General features: G+C 41.0%; 1 protein-coding gene across 1 annotated transcript in view; it reads right to left on the bottom strand.

Annotated features, from left to right (window-relative positions):
* UBL3 (ubiquitin like 3) overlaps positions 1 to 13,552 on the bottom strand; it is a 70,153-nt gene extending 56,601 nt beyond the window's left edge. Inside the window, exon 1 of the mRNA XM_060080206.1 lies at positions 12,470 to 13,552. Within this exon, the coding sequence (XP_059936189.1) occupies positions 12,470 to 12,496 (27 nt within the window). The 5' untranslated portion in view covers positions 12,497 to 13,552. The remainder of the gene's footprint in view (positions 1 to 12,469) is intronic.
* Positions 13,553 to 18,631: the final 5,079 nt, after the last annotated feature.

Genomic DNA, 18,631 nt, shown 5'->3' on the forward strand with positions numbered 1-18,631 from the left:
CATAAGCAGTTATACTAGTATGAAGACAAAAACAAAATACCCTGAAAACACTAAATCAATCTATGTGGTGTGTGTGTGTGTGTGTGTGTGTGTGTATATATATATATATATATAAAGCAATAATAGTCTGCATTCAAAGTGATAAGTTTATAGGAAAAAGTTCTATTGTATAATATAAATACAAGAGGACTCAAAGTTCCAACAAGTTTAAAGAAAACTCCCTTTAATTTTAGCAACTAATAAGAAAATCCACCTGCATTAAAATCATTCCAACCCAGAGGTTACATAGTATTTTGCAAAGATACCTAGAACAAGGTTTTGGGAGGGAATCTTAGGTATTTTGCTTAGGAAGGAGTGCCAAAGGGATTTAGCACTGTCTGCTCAGGTATAGTAGGGGGAAAGGGCTTAGTGTGTTTATCACTATTGCCATGAGACCCAAATTCCTACCCTAGCTCTGCATTTTCCTAGCTACTCCTGATTCCAAAGAAGTTCCTTACCCTCTCTGAACCTAGGTTGTGAGAAAGTAAAAACAGCTCTGCTGACAATCGCACTGTGATGCCTCTAAAAGACAGAGACAGACAAAGCCAACAGAAGACCAACAGGTAATAAACTCTCCCAGGGCCACTCTACAGCTCCAAAATGACTAACACTGCCCAGCCCCCTTCCTTTCTCCTGACTCCTAAACAAAGACAGCTGAAAGGTCTGATTACCAACCACTTCCACTTTGTGTACGCAGCATTCAATCCAGAGCTAGGCTCCACTTCCCCTGCTCTCTCATCAGAATCATTAGGTACAGAACAAACGCCAGCAAGAACCTCTCCCGATACCCTCTTAGGAGACTGCGTGGCTGCTCAGGCGCAAGTTCCTGCTCCCTGCAGCAAGTCAATAAACCTGACTCATTCCACTACAGATGTATTCCTGGTGGTCTTCGCCTGGTGGGCAATAGCTGCTTCTTTTTCTATATACCAACCTATTTATCCAGGTTCACTGAGAGGATTAAACTAAATGTTATCCTGTAAAATGCCAAGCATCTGCCTGGGAAACTGCTAGTACACAACAAATGTTAGCATCTCTCCCCTATGAGCTCAAAATAAAGCTATACATGTAATTTTATTTTTTTAATCATCTACCTAGTTCATCCCTGCAAGAATCTGCATCTCTGCAAAACACAGCTAATAGCCAAAAAAGATAAGCCCTGAAGTAAACAGAACTCTAAGCAACCAAAACAGACATGATCAAGTCCATGAAATAAAGATTATGCACTTTACCGTAAGAACTCCTAAAAATCTCACTTGGACACCATTTGCTCATTTTTAACACACTTTATTCTAATAAACTTTGAAAATCTGGTTTCCACACCCACAGCAAATTAGAATCAGCAACTGTAAAAAGTTAGAGAGGAATAGGTACTTACCACAGAAAAATGTAATTGTTTAACAAGGCAGGAGACCGGAAAACTATAAATATCAAACAGAACTTAAAATACTTAGAAATCTTAAGTCATCTTACACACAACTTCTAAAATTTTTTGACTGAACATCCCAACTATAAAATACTTCAGCATATACTGCCAATATATATATTCATTTATAAACCATATATTTTATGTCTATTATAAAACATATACTAAAACAGAATTAAAATATTGTTTTAATTATTAACTATTTTAAACTTTATCTGTTTTAATATTGCAATCACTAAAAATACTATTACTGTTACCATACTAAGTAAGAGCACTGTTACTGAATATGCCTCTTTATTTTTTAAAATCTTGCTTTCCCCTTTTGTAAAGTTCAATGTACTCTGAAACTTGGTTTTAAAAGAAGTCAAGTTGTAACTGAAAAACCTAGCTCACAAATGCATACATCCAATTAGAAGACTATGTCACTTACTGGTTCACAAAATCATCACTTTTCTACTGTATCACTAAATATGCACAAGTTTTTGTTAAAAGTCAGTTACTTGATGTCAATGTTATCACAATTTTATTTTACCTGATGTCAGTCAGATATTTTTGCAAACTAAGGAAAATGTGTTGCTTTTTACGTTTCTAATAAATGGGTCTAAAGCCCACTGAAATTCTCTATGAGGAAGATTTTTCAACAGACTGGAAAAATCTAAACAAATTTTCAAATGTTCTCTCCATAACAGTTCTTCTGAAAAACAGGTATTTTTTTCACTTACTGGTTAAAATGTCAATTTTGCCTTAAAGAGACAACTAATTGTTTTCTAAAAATTATCTGCTGAGCTTCCCTGGTGGCGCAGAGGTTGAGAGTCCGCCTGCCGATGCAGGGTACACGGGTTCGTGCCCGGGTCTGGGAAGATCCCACATGCCGCGGAGCGGCTGGGCCCGTGAGCCATGGCCGCTGAGCCTGCGCGTCCGGAGCCTGTGCTCCGCAACGCGAGAGGCCACAACAGTGAGAGGCCCGCGTACCGCAAAAATAAATAAATAAATAAATAAATAATAAAAATGTGTCATTCAGCTTTGAGTTCTACAATTCTTTTAAGTACTTTGACAGTGAACCTCTGCCCCCCACTTCCATACAAAGTATCATAGATTCCTTTAAAAAGTATTTTCAAAAGTAACTATATAATATACTATGACAGAAAAGCTGTAGAAACTTTGAGAAACTCATGGTGCTGCTTTTGTTCTCTACGTTACAAAATTCCCACACCTTCCCCCAGCAAACCATGCTCATGAGAACGTGGACCTAGAAAAGCCTGGAGGCTTTTTCAGATCCAATCCATACATTAATACAAAATCTCAATTCTTCCCTCTTTTTGGAGCACAAAATAACGACCAGAAGTTCTAATATTTTTATTCTCACATCACAACTGACTTGCCTCATCTCACTTTGTAAATTACTAGTAGTGAAGGGGCATTAGGCTTCACAATCTATATTAGATGCTGAGGGTAGGACAGCTATAGTTTATAGAATAATGATACTACATTACACAGTGAAGGAGTCAATGAACTTCATTGAAGTGAATCAATATTATTCAAATGATGGCTCTAAGTCACGGAAAGTAAATTATGTGTAGCATATTACACATAAAGCAAATAGGACAGTAATCCAAAATAAATTGTGATATTCCCCAAAACAACCTTTATGTATTCAAAAAATTTACTGATTCAGAAAAATTTATTACCCAGGGTTTCCAGTTACCATGAATTCTAGTCACTTTCAGTTTTTCCCCCCTCAGAATGAGAGGAATTCTTAAAGAGCATATTTAAGAAGTATATACTTCAGTCTCCTAAATCATATTTACTGTTCCATGTTATGAAAACCAGTAGAGCCATCAGTACTTTATCGATAATTTAAAATAACTTCAAGCCTTACACTAAAAATATATTTTTTCATATTCCAAGTAGTAATAGAAGCAGACATCACAGACTTCATATTTAACACCATTATTATAAACAGTAGTAGTATGGGACAATATTTACCTTTCCCATAAGTAACAGAGAGAGTAATGCTTTAGGAGTCAAGAAAACTCTCAACAGTTTTAAATGTCTATTCTGTTTTAGAAATTACAGGAGATATAATAAAGGTAAGACACATATTCATGTAAATTTGACATCACGTAAGAATCTGAAATACACTGACAGAAAATGGTTCACAGGAAGGAAAGATCACAGTGGACTCGAATGAACTAAAAACCATTTTCACAGGAGAGGGACATGAGCTGGAGTAGGATTCAGAGCTAGAAAGGAAAAGGCATTCAAAGCAGAGGGAAATAATGTGTCATTTGTTTTCTCAATAAAAATGCCTAATTCAGAACACCAAATTTAAGACACATTCAAGTAAAACAATTTAGAGAAACACTCCATAAGAGATATGTTAATTAATAAGCCATTCATCAAGTCACCTACATATGTGTGTGTGTGTGTGTGTGTGTGTGTGTGTGTGTGTGTGTATAAGTATATACACATAAACGGTACTATCTACCCTTTAGCTTCATAAAACCTCCCAACTTATACTGGGCATAAGAAGTTCCAGCAAGAGAAAGAAAAATTAAGAAGAGCTGTAAGTAAAGAGAAAATCTGTGCATTACATCTTTTTTGGGGGGGGGATTTTTTTTTAACATCTTTATTGGAATATAATTGCTTCACAATGGTGTGTCAGTTTCTGCTTTACAACAAAGTAAATCAGCTATACACATACACATATCCCCATATCTCCTCCCTCTTGTGTCTCCCTCCCACCTTCCCTATCCCACCCTCTAGGTGGTCACAAAGCACCGAGCTGATCTCCCTTTGCTATGTGGCTGCTTCCCACTAGCTATCTATTTTACGTTTGGTAGTGTATATATGTCCATTCCATTCTCTCACTTTGTCCCAGCTTACCCTTTCCCCTCCCTGTGTCCTCAAGTCCAAGTCCCTTCTCTACATCTGCATCTTTATTCCTGTCCTGCTCCTAGGCTCTTCAGAACCATTTTTTTTTTTTATTTTTAAGATTCCATGGGCTTCCCTGGTGGCACAGTGGTTGAGAGTCCGCCTGCCGATGCAGGGGACACAGGTTCATGCCCCGGTCTGGGAAGATCCCACATGCCGCGGAGCGGCTGGGCCCGTGAGCCATGGCCGCTGAGCCTGCGCGTCCGGAGCCTGTGCTCCGCAAAGGGAGAGGTCACAACGGTGAGAGGCCTGTGTACCGCAAAAAAAAAAAGATTCCATATATATGTGTTAGCATACAGTATTTGTTTTTCTCTTTCTGACTGACTTCACTCTGTATGAGTTTCTAGGTCCATCCACCTGACTACAAATAACTCAATTTTGTTTCTTTTTATGGCTGAGTAATATTCCATTGTATGTATGTGCCACATCTTCTCTACCCATTCATCTGTCGATGGACACGTAGGTTGGTTCCATGTCCTGGCTATTGTAAATAGAGCTGCAGTGAACATTGTGATACATGACTCTTTTTGAATTATGGTTTTCTCAGGGTATATGCCCAGTAGTGGGATGGCTGGGTCATATGGTAGTTCTATTTTTAGCTTTTTAAGGAACCTCCATACTGTTCTCCATAGTGGCTGTATCAATTTACATTCCCACCAACAGTGCAAGAGGGTTCCCTTTTTTCCACACTCTCTCCATCATTTATTCTTTGTAGATTTTTTGATGATGTCCATTCTAACTGATGTGAGGTGATACCTCATTGTAGTTTTGATTTGCATTTCTCAGTGATTAGTGATGTTGAGCATCCTTTCATGTGTTTGTTGGCAATCTGTATATCTTCTTTGGAGAAATGTCTATTTAGGTCTTCCGCCCATTTTAGGATCGGGTTGTTTTTTTGATATTGAGTTGCATGAGCTGCTTGTAAATTTTGGAGATTAATCCTTTGTCAGTTGCTTCATTTGCAAACATCTTCTCCCAATCTGAGGGTTGTCTTTTCATCTTGTTTATGTTTTCCTTTGCTGTGCAAAAGCTTTTAAGTTTCATTAGATCTCATTTGTTTATTTTTCTTTTTCTTTCCATTTCTCTAGGAGGTGGGTCAAAAAGGATCTTGCTGTGATTTATGTCATAGAGTGTTCTGCCTATGTTTTCCTCTAAAAGTTTTATAGTGTCTGGCCTTACGTTAATCCATCTGGAGTTTATTTTTGTGTACGGTGTTAGGGAGTGTTCTAATTTCATTCTTTTACACGTAGCTGTCCAGTTTTCCCAGCACCACTTATCGAAGAGGCTGTCTTTTCTCCATTGTATATTCTTGCCTCCTTTATCAAAAATAAGGTGACCATATGTGCGTGGGTTTATCTCTGGGCTTTCTATCCTGTTCCATTGATCTAGATTTCTGTTTTTGCGCCAGTACCATACTGTCTTGATTACTGTAGCTTTGTAGTATAGTCTGAAGTCAGGGAGCCTGATTCCTCCAGCTCCGTTCTCAAGATTGCTTTGACTATTCTGGGTCTTTTGTGTTTCCATACAAATTGTGAAATTTTTTGTTCTAGTTCTGTGAAAAATGCCATTGGTAGTTTGATAGGGATTGCACTGAATCTGTAGATTGCTTTGGGTAGTATAGTCATTTTCACAGTGTTCATTCTTCCAATCCAAGAACATGGTATATCTCTCCATCTGTTTGTATCATCTTTAATTTTTTTCATCAGTGTCTTACAGTTTTCTGCATACAGGTCTTTTGTCTCCTTAGGTAGGTTTATTCCTAGGTATTTTATTCTTTTTGTTGCAATGGTAAATGGGAGTGTTTCCTTAATTTCTCTTTCAGATTTTTAATCATTAGTGTATAGGAATGCAAGAGATTTCTGTGCATTAATTTTGTATCCTGCTATTTTACCAAATTCATTGATTAGCTCTAGGAGTTTTCTGGTAGCATCTTTAGGATTCTCTATGTATAGCATCATGTCATCTGCAAACAGTGATAGCTTTACTTCTTCTTTTCCGATTTGGATTCCTTTTCTTTTTCTTCTCTGATTGCTGTGGCTAAAACTTCCAAAACTGTGTTGAATAACAGTGGTGAGAGTGGACACCTTGTGTTATTCCCGATCTTAGAGGAAATGGTTTCAGTTTTTCATCATTAAGAATGACGTTGGTTGTGGGTTTGTCATACATGGCCTTTATTATGTTGAGGTAAGTTCCCTCTATGCCTACTTTCTGGAGGGTTTTTATCATACATGGGTGTTGAATTTTGTCAAAAGCTTTTTCTTCATCTATTGAGATGATAATATGGTTTTTCTCCTTCAATTTGTTAATATGGTTTATCACATTGATTGATTTGCATATACTGAAGAATCCTTGCATTCCAGGGATAAACCACACTTGATCATGGTGTATGATCCTTTTAATGTGCTGTTGGATTCTGTTTGCTAGTATTTTGTTGAGAACTTTTTGCATCTATGTTCATCAGGGATATTGGCCTGTAGTTTTCTTTCTTTGTGACATCTTTGTCTGGTTTTGGTATCAGGGTGATGGTAACCTCGTAGAATGAGTTTGGGAGTGTTCCTCCTTCTGCTATAGTTTGGAAGAGTTTGAGAAGGATAGGTGTTAGCTCTTCTCTAAATGTTTGATAGAATTCTTCTCCGAAGCCATCTGGTCCTGGGCTTTTGTTTGCTGGAAGATTTTTAATCAGACTCAATTTCAGTGCTTGGAATTGGTCTGTTTATATTTTCTGTTTCTTCCTGGTTCAGTCTCAGAAGGTTGTGCTTTTCTAAGAATTTGTCCATTTCTTCCAGGTTGTCCATTTTATTGGCATAGAGTTGCTTGTAATAATCTCTCAGGATCCTTTATGTTTCTGCAGTGTCAGTTGTTCCTTCTCCTTTTCCATTTCTAATTCTGTTGAGTCTTCTCCCTTTTTTTCTTGATGAGTCTGGCTAATGGTTTATCAATTTTGTTTATCTTCTCAAAGAACCAGCTTTTAGTTTTATTGATCTTTGCTACTGTTTCCTTCATTTCTTTTTCATTTATGATTTCTTTATGATTTCTTTATGATTTCTTTCCTTCTGCTAACTTAGGGGTTTTTTTGTTCTTCTGTCTCTAATTGCTTTAGGTGTAAGGTTAGGTTGTTTATTTGAGATGTTTCTTGTTTCTTGAGGTAGGATTGTATTGCTATAAACTTCCCTCTTAGAACTGCTTTTGCTGCATCCCATAGGTTTTGGGTCGTCGTGTCTCCATTGTCATTTGTTTCTAGGTATTTTTTGTTATCCTCTTTGATTTCTTCAGTGATCACTTCGTTATTAAGTAGTGTATTGTTTAGCCTCCATGTGTTTGTATTTTTTACAGATCTTTTCCTGTAATTGATATCTAGTCTCATAGCATTGTGGTTGGAAAAGATACTTGATACGATTTCAATTTTCTTAAATTTACCAAGGCTTGATTTGTGACCCAAGATATGATCCTGGAGAATGTTCCATGAGCACTTGAGAAGAAAGTGTATTCTGTTGTCTTTGGATGGAATGTCCTATAAATATCAATTAAGTCCATCTTGTTTAATGTATCACTTAAAGCTTGTGTTTCCTTATTTATTTTCATTTTGGATGATCTGTCCATTGGTGAAAGTGGGGTGTTAACGCCCCCTACTATGACTGTGTTACTGTCGATTTCCCATTTTATGGCTGTTAGCATTTGCCTTATGTATTGAGGTGCTCCTATGTTGGGTGCATAAATATTTAGAATTGTCATATCTTCTTCTTGGATTGATCCCTTGATCATTATGTAGTGTCCTTCTTTGTCTCTTGTAATAGTTTTTATTCTGAAGTCTCTTTTGTCTGATATGAGAACTGCTAGTCCAGCTTTCTTTTGATTTCCATTTGCATGGAATATCTTTTTCCATCCCCTCACTTTCAGTCTGTAGGTGTCCCTAGGTCTGAAATGGGTCTCTTATAGACAGCATATATACGGGTCTTGCTTCTGTATCCATTCAGCCAGTCTATGTCTTTTGGTTGGAGCATTTAATCCATTTAAATTTAAGGTAGTTATCAATATGTACGTTCCTATTACCATTTTCTTAACTGTTTTGGGTTTGTTATTGTAGGTCTTTCCCTTCTCTTGTGTTTCCTGCCTAGAGAAGTTCCTTTAGCATTTGTTGTAAAGCTGGTTTGGTGGTGCTGAATTCTCCTAGCTTTTGCTTTTCTGTAAAGATTTTAATTTCTCCATCGAATCTGAATGAGATCCTTGCTGGGTAGAGTAATCTTGATTGTAGGTTTTTCCCTTTCATCACTTTAAATATGTCCTGCCACTCCCTTCTGGCTTGCACAGTTTCTGTTGAAAGATCAGCTGTTAACCTTATGGGGATTCCCTTGTATGTTATTTGTTGTTTTTGCCTTGCTTGGGCATTAGATCTTAATATACACTTTCTTCAAAGTTAAAATTTTTCTATTCTCTAGACCTTTATCGAGCATGACATTTTCCCCTGGCATATTCTATATCTGTCATTTTAACTTGGAAAAGTGATAAAACTTCAGTTCGAGAAGAAATTCATTTTAATAATTTCCTGTCCACTAGAGGGCTCCAATATTTCTTCCACAAATGTTACAGATATAACATTACAATAAAAATATTCATTAAACACTGAAAAAACTCAAATTATCATTAGCTCACTTAACCCCAGACTAAAAATGGTTACATCTGCTAGAATTTTACATTAATAATTTTAAAAGATACAGGGTTCTTCTGTATTTTATCATCTAAAACATTTCGAATAACCAAAATTGCTTTGCCATTATTCTCACAGTAATTGTCAATGTCTCTCTTAGGTAGGGTTTTCAATTTTACAGGTATCATAAAGTATAATTTCAGTCCAAAGCTCTAAATAGTAGTTCAAATGTCTTATATAATAGTTCTATAAATATAATACTTTATTTCTTGATAACTTTCCAAATCCAGAAAATTACCAGCTTATCTACACAGCCTTAGGTTTTATTACTAACAAAAGAGTAAACATTTTCTTCCAGAAAAACCTAAGTCATTAACATAATTCATGCTACAATTATAAACAATGAATATTGCCCATCATGAACTATGATTTGCGCTGAGGCGAAAAAAATGAATCATTTAAACACAATGTATTATAATGATATTCTGTTCAGATATTTTCAGATTTTTCTCACAAATAAGTTATTACACTGGAATGTTAGTAAATCTCTTAGTTCAAACTCAATCACTCTCAGCGAAGGAAAAGCCAACATTTTAAGTAAACACATTTATATAATTTATAGGACATCTTTACAGAATGTTCATTGGAAAAGTATCAACTGCAAATTATTTTTTGTAAAGAATATAGCAAATCCATTCACTGGGGGTACCACTCCCACCCATCCCCAAAAGATTGACTTGCTAAATTTGGATTATAAAAAAAAGAGACTACTTATGGTAAACAAAAAAATTTACTGAATGTTTAAAAATAAATTTTAAATGTTAGTTATATTTACGAAATAAAAAAGTGATGCTAAAAAATCGATTTTAAAGTGAGTCACAATAATTGCCGTAAGAAGACTTTACCAAAAACATCAAATGATTTAGCAATTATTATAGCTCAATTATGAACAATCTCCAATGAAAACATGGCAGGGGTTATAACTTCACTGCCCCACCTCGTCTCCTAAACAGGATTTTCCTATACAACTGACAAGCACCGTTAACACGTGAAACAGCGTAACATTTGTTTCTAAATAGCACATACGAACTGTCGCCACTGAGAAACTTGACATTTTTACTGCATCTAGCAAAAATGTATGTATTCGTACTTGCAAGGGTGTGTATCCTGATCACTTTAGAGTTGTACTTCAAGGGAAATGTCAGAGTGTGGAAAGAGGTGGGAGTGGACCGGCTGACGCTCTCCAAGAGTGGTAAAAGTCTTCTCACTTTAAGTCACAGATGTAAATGCAGATTTGTCAATTACTGATAATAAAAAGTTGAACAAATATGAAGCATTTAATCGACAACTTTCAACCAGTATTTATCATGTCATATTTCAAAAAGTTGAGGATTCTAGGTACGTATCAAATAAAGGCACTTCTTAAGCAAAAATGCAATGTAAGTACTAGCAAATGAAGGTTTAAAAGGTTTTAACGCTGGAAAAAACCCTCAAGACCTCCAACAAGTTGGACAGCTAGAAAATGACACATAAAAAATATTCAGAACCATCTAATCTGAGCTGTACCTTAGATACACTCTGAAATAGCATCACCAGGGCATTATATGTTTATTACATAATACTGCTTTGCCCTTGCATATCACCTTTAATAAAGGGATCTCAAAGCACCAAAGAATCATCAAGGCCTTAAAATACAGTCTGAAAGAGAAATCGTTGTATTTTATAACTGCAGCTATTAATAAAGCTTTGCACTACTTCCCGGTCCCCTGATCCGAACACTAGCTTCCAAACCTTCTCTCTGACTTGGAAACAGTATTCCCCAAATCATCTCAATTTGTGACTGATGCTACCCACATTCCAGCTTTTCTTCATCACTGGGCCTAAATAAAGTTGTGGCACTGTTTTAATGACACAAATCTATTTCACGACAACTTCTGTGACAGATAAATAGTACGTAGGGTGATCATATCTAACAGTGCGCATGATGATATAAGATGGAGGCTTTAGAGAGAGAGCCAATCTTTGCTGGAGGTGAGGAGCCCACAGAGCAATTATCCAACAGAGGAAAAAGCATTTTCCAGCTCTGTCCAGAGACCTCTCCAGGCAACTTCGAGAGTAGGGTGGAGGAAATCAAGTCCAGCTATCCTTAAGCAGGCCGGAGACTATTCTCCGGTGTGCACACCAGGAGGGAAGGGAAAACTAAAAGGACAATGCTCGAGTTTCAAGAATCAGGAAGGAGAGTGTAAGGTTGCTATGTGGCCACCCAAGAGACAGAACCCTGTGGTTCCTTTGCATTTAAATAGTGCACTAAAAGGGAAAGCAAACGCTAGCAAAATGTCTTTAAACCAAGGTCAAATTATGCCAGTTAGAGCCACTTAATTTTTATTTTACAGCCTGTAAATGAGGTTCACTCTTATTGAAACATCTGTCATTTAAAAATTTAATCATCAGGGAAGTTCAATTTTGTTTTTTCGCTGAAATATACGAACACTCAAATGTTAACTTCATGTAAGTGAGCATAACTATGTTAACTTCAATTCTTTCATAAACAAGATTATTCACCTTCCTGTTAATTGCATTACGTTTGTCCCTAGGACAGCAAAGTGTAATTTCACACTCACTCAAACCCACCTCCCAGCACTGTAAACCTACACAGTTCCTGTTAGTCAACAGTCTCATATCCTTAACCTTTATGCAGAGTACTTTTTGTTTCAGGTTCTTAACATTCCAGGATGAAGGCTCAATCAATAATGTGTTTTATGAGCTTTTAAAAGTCCAGTGATGTAATACGACTAAATATTTGGTACTAAAAGTCCTGGAATATTCATTAAAAGTACCAAAATACAGCCAGCCTAGATTTGTGAAAATTCCAAAACGTCTTAATATTTCTGTTGCCATACTTGCTCACCCATACGTTTCAAAAAGCTCACAGCAAATTCTGGTCAAGTTTCTCTCCAAGAGATAACACGTCCCTGTTTTTGGAAATATCAAGCGGTACCTACTGCATTAATGATCAGTGCCACCGAGCAAGATCCCCGTTTTCCTGTCCACCTCTGTATCTAGCAGGGACACCCGTCCTGAGCTCTGCCCACTGCCACTGACGTTTTCAGAAGCTTTAAAGACGCAAGTGTTCAGAGGCTTCTAGCAAAGAAGAGATTTTCTCCACTTCAGGCTACCTTGCTACATGCTCCCAACTTCTCCATTGTCTTTAATCATTTAGAAAACACAAATGAGGAAAATCCGCATTAAAAGCAGTACTTTCTCAAGAGGGACACCAGACCCTCCAACTTCTCCAGATCTCCCAGCACCGTGGCTTTTCAACAGTCCCCCCCGCAAACCTACACCCCACGCCTGTATCCTTTCTGATGAGATAAGATTGGAAACCACAATTAAATCAAAGGGTGTCGTAACTCTTATCCTTCACTTACCATATCCGCCGGGACATTACTGGACATCTTGCCGTTTGATATATATACCCAGATGTTCACGCCGGAAAAAAAAAAATCAAAAAGAGACAACAAACAAAAAAGAGAAATCTTCGAGCTACAGGAATCAACCTTCACGATCAATCTTGACTGGTTCGAGATGTGCTTCCCCCTAAAATAAGTTCTTTCGGAGCCAAAGTGCCGGCCGGGCCGAGGTTCCGAGCGAAGAGGAACAATCCCCGGGAGCGGTGTGGCCAGAGCAGGAGGGAACTCCTGGGGTGGCAGCCCCGTCGCCGTCGTCAGCAGCAGCAGCCCCAGGACCGGCCGCGCCAGGTGGACCGAGCCGAGTGACACACGGACATGGAGCGGGGTGGGAGGGGGTTAAATCGTCTTCCTCCTTTCCCAGCCCGGCAGTGATTCACACTTGCTCCCAGGTCGAGTCCTCATTAAGCAGGAGGAGAATGCCCCGGCGCCGCGGTACACAGATAACTATGTGGCCACACATGGACGCGTCCCCCGGCGGACGGCGCGGGGAAACGGCTCAACTCGGGCGGCCGGCGTTGCCAGCCGGGCCGCGGAAACCCGCGCTCAAGGGCATTTAACTCGTTGGCAGCCGAAGCGCAAGCCCGGGCCGGAGAGCAGGGGCGGCGAGCGGGGAAAGCGGGGCGCTCGGCCCGGCAGGAGACCCCACGGCCCGTCGGGGCTCAGGCCGCGGGCGCCTCCGGGCAGCCGCGGGGTTCAGGACACATAGTCTCCGGCTTCCCGGCGCTCCTCTCTCGCCTCCGCCTCCCCCGGCTCCGCCTTCCCCTCCCCTCCCCGGCCTCGCGAGCTCCCCGCGACGCCGACTTTGGCTGGGCCCCGGAAGAGCCCGGGTCCTTCCTCTCCTCAGCCCGGGAACCGCTTCCTCTCAGAGCTCTGTCTCTCCTCCTCCTCCTCCTCCTCCACTTTTCAGTACCCGACGCCGCAGCCGCCTCCTGTCATCGCCCCTCAAGCCAACATGGCGGCGGCGGCGGCGGCGCGCGAGTCGGGGACATGGGAAGAGCACGGCACCCCCTCGCAGCCGCCGCCCCCGCCTTCCTTCTCTCCCTCCCCCTCCGCGAACACCAAAGGCGTCACTACGGAGACCACCCTCGAGCATCACGGGAAGTGTAGTCTACGCCGGGGGGGGCGCTGCGGAGGGAGCGGGCCGCCTAGCGCGTCCTCGCCCGACTCCGAAGCCACGCCCCTCCTAGCAACAGTTGCTAGGAGAGGAAAGCTCGCTTTAGCCAAGCTGCTGCTGGGGAGTTAGGAGATACCTGCTACCAGAAGTGCTGTGATCGTGGGAATTATTGGGCGAAAATTATTCTGCACAGAGAAATTCCCTCGTGCACAATATACACGCAGAGTTAAAACATGGTTTACCTCCAAGCAGAACCATTCATTTTAAGGATAGCACGCTCTCCACATCCTGCAATCTCAAAGCATTTTGTATAGTGATTTCGTCTAGGTCTCTCCTCAACAATACATTTGGAAGATCAGAAGCATTGATTTCCAATAAGGTCATAAAAGTTCAACAAGAGTAAGGATATCGTTAAGCAGGGAGAATGTTGGAACATGTGTTTCTTGAAGACTCAGGCTCATAAAGCTACAATCTAGTTAATTGAAATTACCAAAAACTGCATTAGATGCAATAGTGTATGAACCAAAAACTGTATTAGATACGATAGTGTATGATGCTAAATCTCTATCAGGAAATAGCTACTACAAACTACATGAGGATTCGCCAGTTTACCAGGCTAGCCCTGAAATTCTATTTAACTCAAGATGTAATTGAGGGCTTCCCTGGTGGCGCAGTGGTTGAGAGTCCGCCTGCCGATTCAGGGGACACGGGTTCATGCCCCGGTCCGGGAAGATCCCACATGCCGCGGAGCGGCTGGGCCCGTGAGCCATGGCCGTTAAGCCTGCTCGTCCGGAGCCTGTGTTCCACAACGGGAGAGGCCACAACAGTGAGAGGCCCGCGTACCGCAAAAAAAAAAAAAAAAAAAAAAATGTAATTGAAAATTTATACACCTGCAGTGATTAGCAAACAGCAGAAAATAATACCATTAGTGAGAGACTTAGATGAAGAATACATCTACCCCAGATTTAGGAACAAAATGCAGAGACCACGAATGTCTATCTGACTCCCTATACATACCTCTCTTAGGGTATTTTAGGAAGGGCCGTCTCAGTGAGACATCTGTATAAAAATGCCAACAGAGTAAGAGTCTGACAGCCACCTCTCCAACCTACAGTTATGTGACCTCATCTGTGAAACAGTCTTGCCTACCTTCCAGGGGTAAAGTAGGGGCACTTGTGAGGATAAATTCAGGCAGGGAAAATAAACCACTTTGTAAATAACAATGTATCATTTGATGTGAAACGTTACTACTTATTCATTCAGCAAACAAACATACCAGGCACTCTGCTAGGCACCAGGAGTTCAAAAATGAATAATCCAGGCAGTGTCCCCCATTGTCTAGGAACCTGTGTCATTCCCCACAGCAATCTCTCCAGTCAGGTGTGTATCATCATGATGGAAACTCACAGGACATTTAGAGTACCTGCCTCTTGAGTAGCCCGGCTGGAGAAATTCCAAGCCCTCCTGGAGGCCTACATCATCCTGGGGTGAGTTAGAGTGGTAACCAGGGAGGAGGAGGGTAGATTGAATTCCCAGAGAGACCAAAGGACAGAAGAAAAAAGAGGCCTGAATCTTGCCCTGATTAGGCTTCAGGACTTGGTATAGATATTTCTGAGTCCATAGCTACATGATTTTCCTTGGCCTCATTCTCCATGTTTAGCAACCACAGAGGCCTCTCCAGCAGCCCTCCAGGAAATAAGGGTGGCTGAAGATGTTTCAGTGATTTCAGAAGGAATATTGAAGGCTCTTGCTCGCAAAGTTAGTCCTCCACCCTACTCCAAACCCCAACTTTCATCCAACTACTGCCCTGGCCAAGGCTCTGCAAGAAGCAGAAGGTGGCAGGATGTATAGAAGCCTCAACTCACTTCCTCTGCTGTTTCCCAGCAATCATGCGACAACAGGAGACATAATGACCACCACTGCCAGCCCAAGACCTTGGCATTTCTGATACATGGTGTTGCTGTTTGACGCTGGTTACCCCAGCCACCTCCACAAAAGGCAGCATCTTTCAAAAGTAAAGTCCCTGCCCCTGGCTGTATTTCCAATCTCTCTTCTAAGAGAGGCTGCAACATTATTCTCCATAAGACTCATTATAGCTCTTTCCTAACAGAGTTAAGGCACAAGGGAGCATGACTGGACACAGTGGCAGACTTTTCCACTCTCCTCTCTTTACTCTGTACTTCCCGACTCACGTGGGTGAGAAGAGAGACTGGAAAAAGAGCCCAGGAAAGGATAACATCTTCATAATACCTTCAATCTACTCTCAGCATCAATTTGAAGGAAGCAAGTGACACGGCATTTTTGTATTACAAAAAGTAACTCTACGGGAAATCAAAAGACCTGGCTCTGGTGATGAATTTGCTGTGTGACCTTTGACAAGACACTTTGCTTCTCTGAGCCTCAATTTGTTCACCTGAGGAGGTGGGACTAAAATCTCTAAGGCCCCTTCTAAGAGTCTATGAAGTCAAGTCCTGGAAGAATAACACATGACACCCATGATCTGTTAAAAATATCTCCCCCAAGTGACTGCTCATGGGTATGAGGGGTTTTTTGGGGGGTGGAAGGCAGGGTGTGATGGAAATGTTCTAAAATTAGATTACGGTGATGGCTGCATAACTCTGTAAATATACTAAAAACTATTGAATTGTACACGTTAAATGGGAGAATTTATATTTTTTAAAATTATAAATACACATAATTTACCATCTTAACCTTTTTGGGGTGCACAATTCAGTGGCATTAAGTACATTTACTCTGTTGTACTACCATCACCACCATCCATCTGCAGATCTCTTTCATCTTGTGAAACTGAAACTCCAAACCCAATAGATGACTTCCCATTCCCCCTCCCCCCAGCCCCCGGCAACCACCATAATACTTTCTGTCTCTATTAATTTAACAACTCTAGGTACCTAATATAATTAGAATCATACAGTACTTGTCCTTTTGTAATTGGTTTATTTCACTTAATGTCTTCAAGGCTCATCCGTGTTGTAGCACATGTCAGAATTTCCTCCCTCTTTAAGAGGAAATAAATACTCCACTGTATGTATGTACGTATTACATTTTGCCTATCCATTTCATCCATCGATGGACACTTGGATTGCTTCTACCTTTTGGCTATTTTGAGGTGGATGATTTTTATGATATGCAAATTGTATGTCAGTGAAGCTGTTAAAAACATAATCTCCCCTATCTGCCATGTGAGGGGTCTGAAATGATTCCCATCTTAGTATCATTCCTTAAGGGTCTTCACAAAAAACTCTGGAATTTAAACTAGAGAGAAGCATTATTTTCTATAAGACCAGTAACCTTTAATCAGACATTACTTTGCTTGATTATCTCATCATGCCATCCATTGTCATTTATTAAAGATCTGGGGGTAGGAAAATGCCACAAGAGGCAGAGAAAGGTTTGCAACAGTGCCCGGGGGGTGGAGGCAAGGGTTGTGGATGTACCATACTCTGTGGGCAAAGTGGAAGTAAGCACTTTTTTTTTTTTTTTTGCGGTACGCGGGCCTCTCACTGTTGTGGCCTCTCCCGTTGCGGAGCACAGGCTCCGGATGCGCAGGCCCAGCGGCCATGGCTCACGGGCCCAGCCGCTCCGCGGCATATGGGATCTTCCCGGACCGGGGCACGAACCCGTGTCCCCTGCATCGGCAGGCAGACTCTCAACCACTGCGCCACCAGGGAAGCCCTGGAAGTAAGAACTTTGAGGACCGCCTTTGCCCCCTCTGTCCGGTTTTACCCAAGACTGGCCTGGTCCTCCTTGGTCCCAGTGTAAGAGTCACATCAAGGTTTTTCTTTGTAAAATTATACTACATTTCTTTCTCATGAGAAAATCTAATGAAGCCCCCTAAAACCAATGTGAAGACTCCTATCATAGAAGGGTTCTCAAGAAATGTTCATTTCCTACCACAAAAAAGGTCCGAGGTCTTTTCCCTGAAACTAGACATAATTTGCTAGTTACTGGTTTAGTGATGGACTCTCCCCCTTTAGTCTTCACGCTTGCTGCAGCAAAATAAACGGACTATGTATGTTTGTAGATTTGAGAATCGTGCTCTGAAGGCATTTGGGATATGAAGAAAAGAATTATATTGTGTAAGGCAAGGGAACAACCCGGACACATTGGCTGGCCTATTTTCACACCTGAGGAGCACCCCTACACACGCGTTGCAAATATGTCCAGCCTTTTAACCCTACACTCCCCTAACCAGACATTCTCCACCCAGTTCCCATAAAAACCACTAGGAACCATTTAAAAAGACAGATGCCCCAGCCCTTCCCCAAAACAACTGAATCACACTCTCCTGGACTGGACCTGACACCGGTATTTTTCAAAGCTCCCCTAAGTATTTTGATTGTGCAGCCACAACTGAGAAACACTGTGTATGTCAGATTCCTTCAAGTTCAGCTTCCTTCCTTTGCCCCAGTCTTGTCTTAATAGTAAGAGTGATAGCCTGTAGGTACTGTGATTTGTAAAGGTGGCCACAGTCACAGAGATGCAAGGAATAATCATAAGCCCACTGTTCTCCCCTCTGCCGCCCCACTGTGTTCATTTACTCACCCAGACCTTGACCTCTCCTCTGATACAAATCAAGTCTCTTTATCTCAAGACATTTCTCTCTGCTTAGAGTCCAGTAAGGGATAGAGATGGGCAAGGGGGGAAATTGCAAATGCCATGCGATGGGTTGGTAAATGCCACCATGGGAACAAGCACTGGGCAGTTTGAAAGCACAGAGGAAATGAGGCGAATTCAGCCTGGAGGTATCTGGAGTTGAACCAGGTGAAGGCCAGGTGAGCAGCCGGGGTGTTCAGGAAGAGCGCGCACACACACGCACACACACACACACACACACACACGGGTTGAGCCGCAGACCAGAAGCCAAGGAGTCAAGGAGGGGAGGTGGCTGAAGCCCAGATTGCTGCTTGGGAATGGGGGAGGGGTGAGGCAAGAAAAGGGCAGGAGAGAGAAAGTGGAGGCCAGTCACCAAGCACTTTGCAACT

This window comes from Mesoplodon densirostris, chromosome 17, assembly GCF_025265405.1.
Source record: "Mesoplodon densirostris isolate mMesDen1 chromosome 17, mMesDen1 primary haplotype, whole genome shotgun sequence".
Classification (NCBI taxonomy): domain Eukaryota; kingdom Metazoa; phylum Chordata; class Mammalia; order Artiodactyla; family Ziphiidae; genus Mesoplodon; species Mesoplodon densirostris.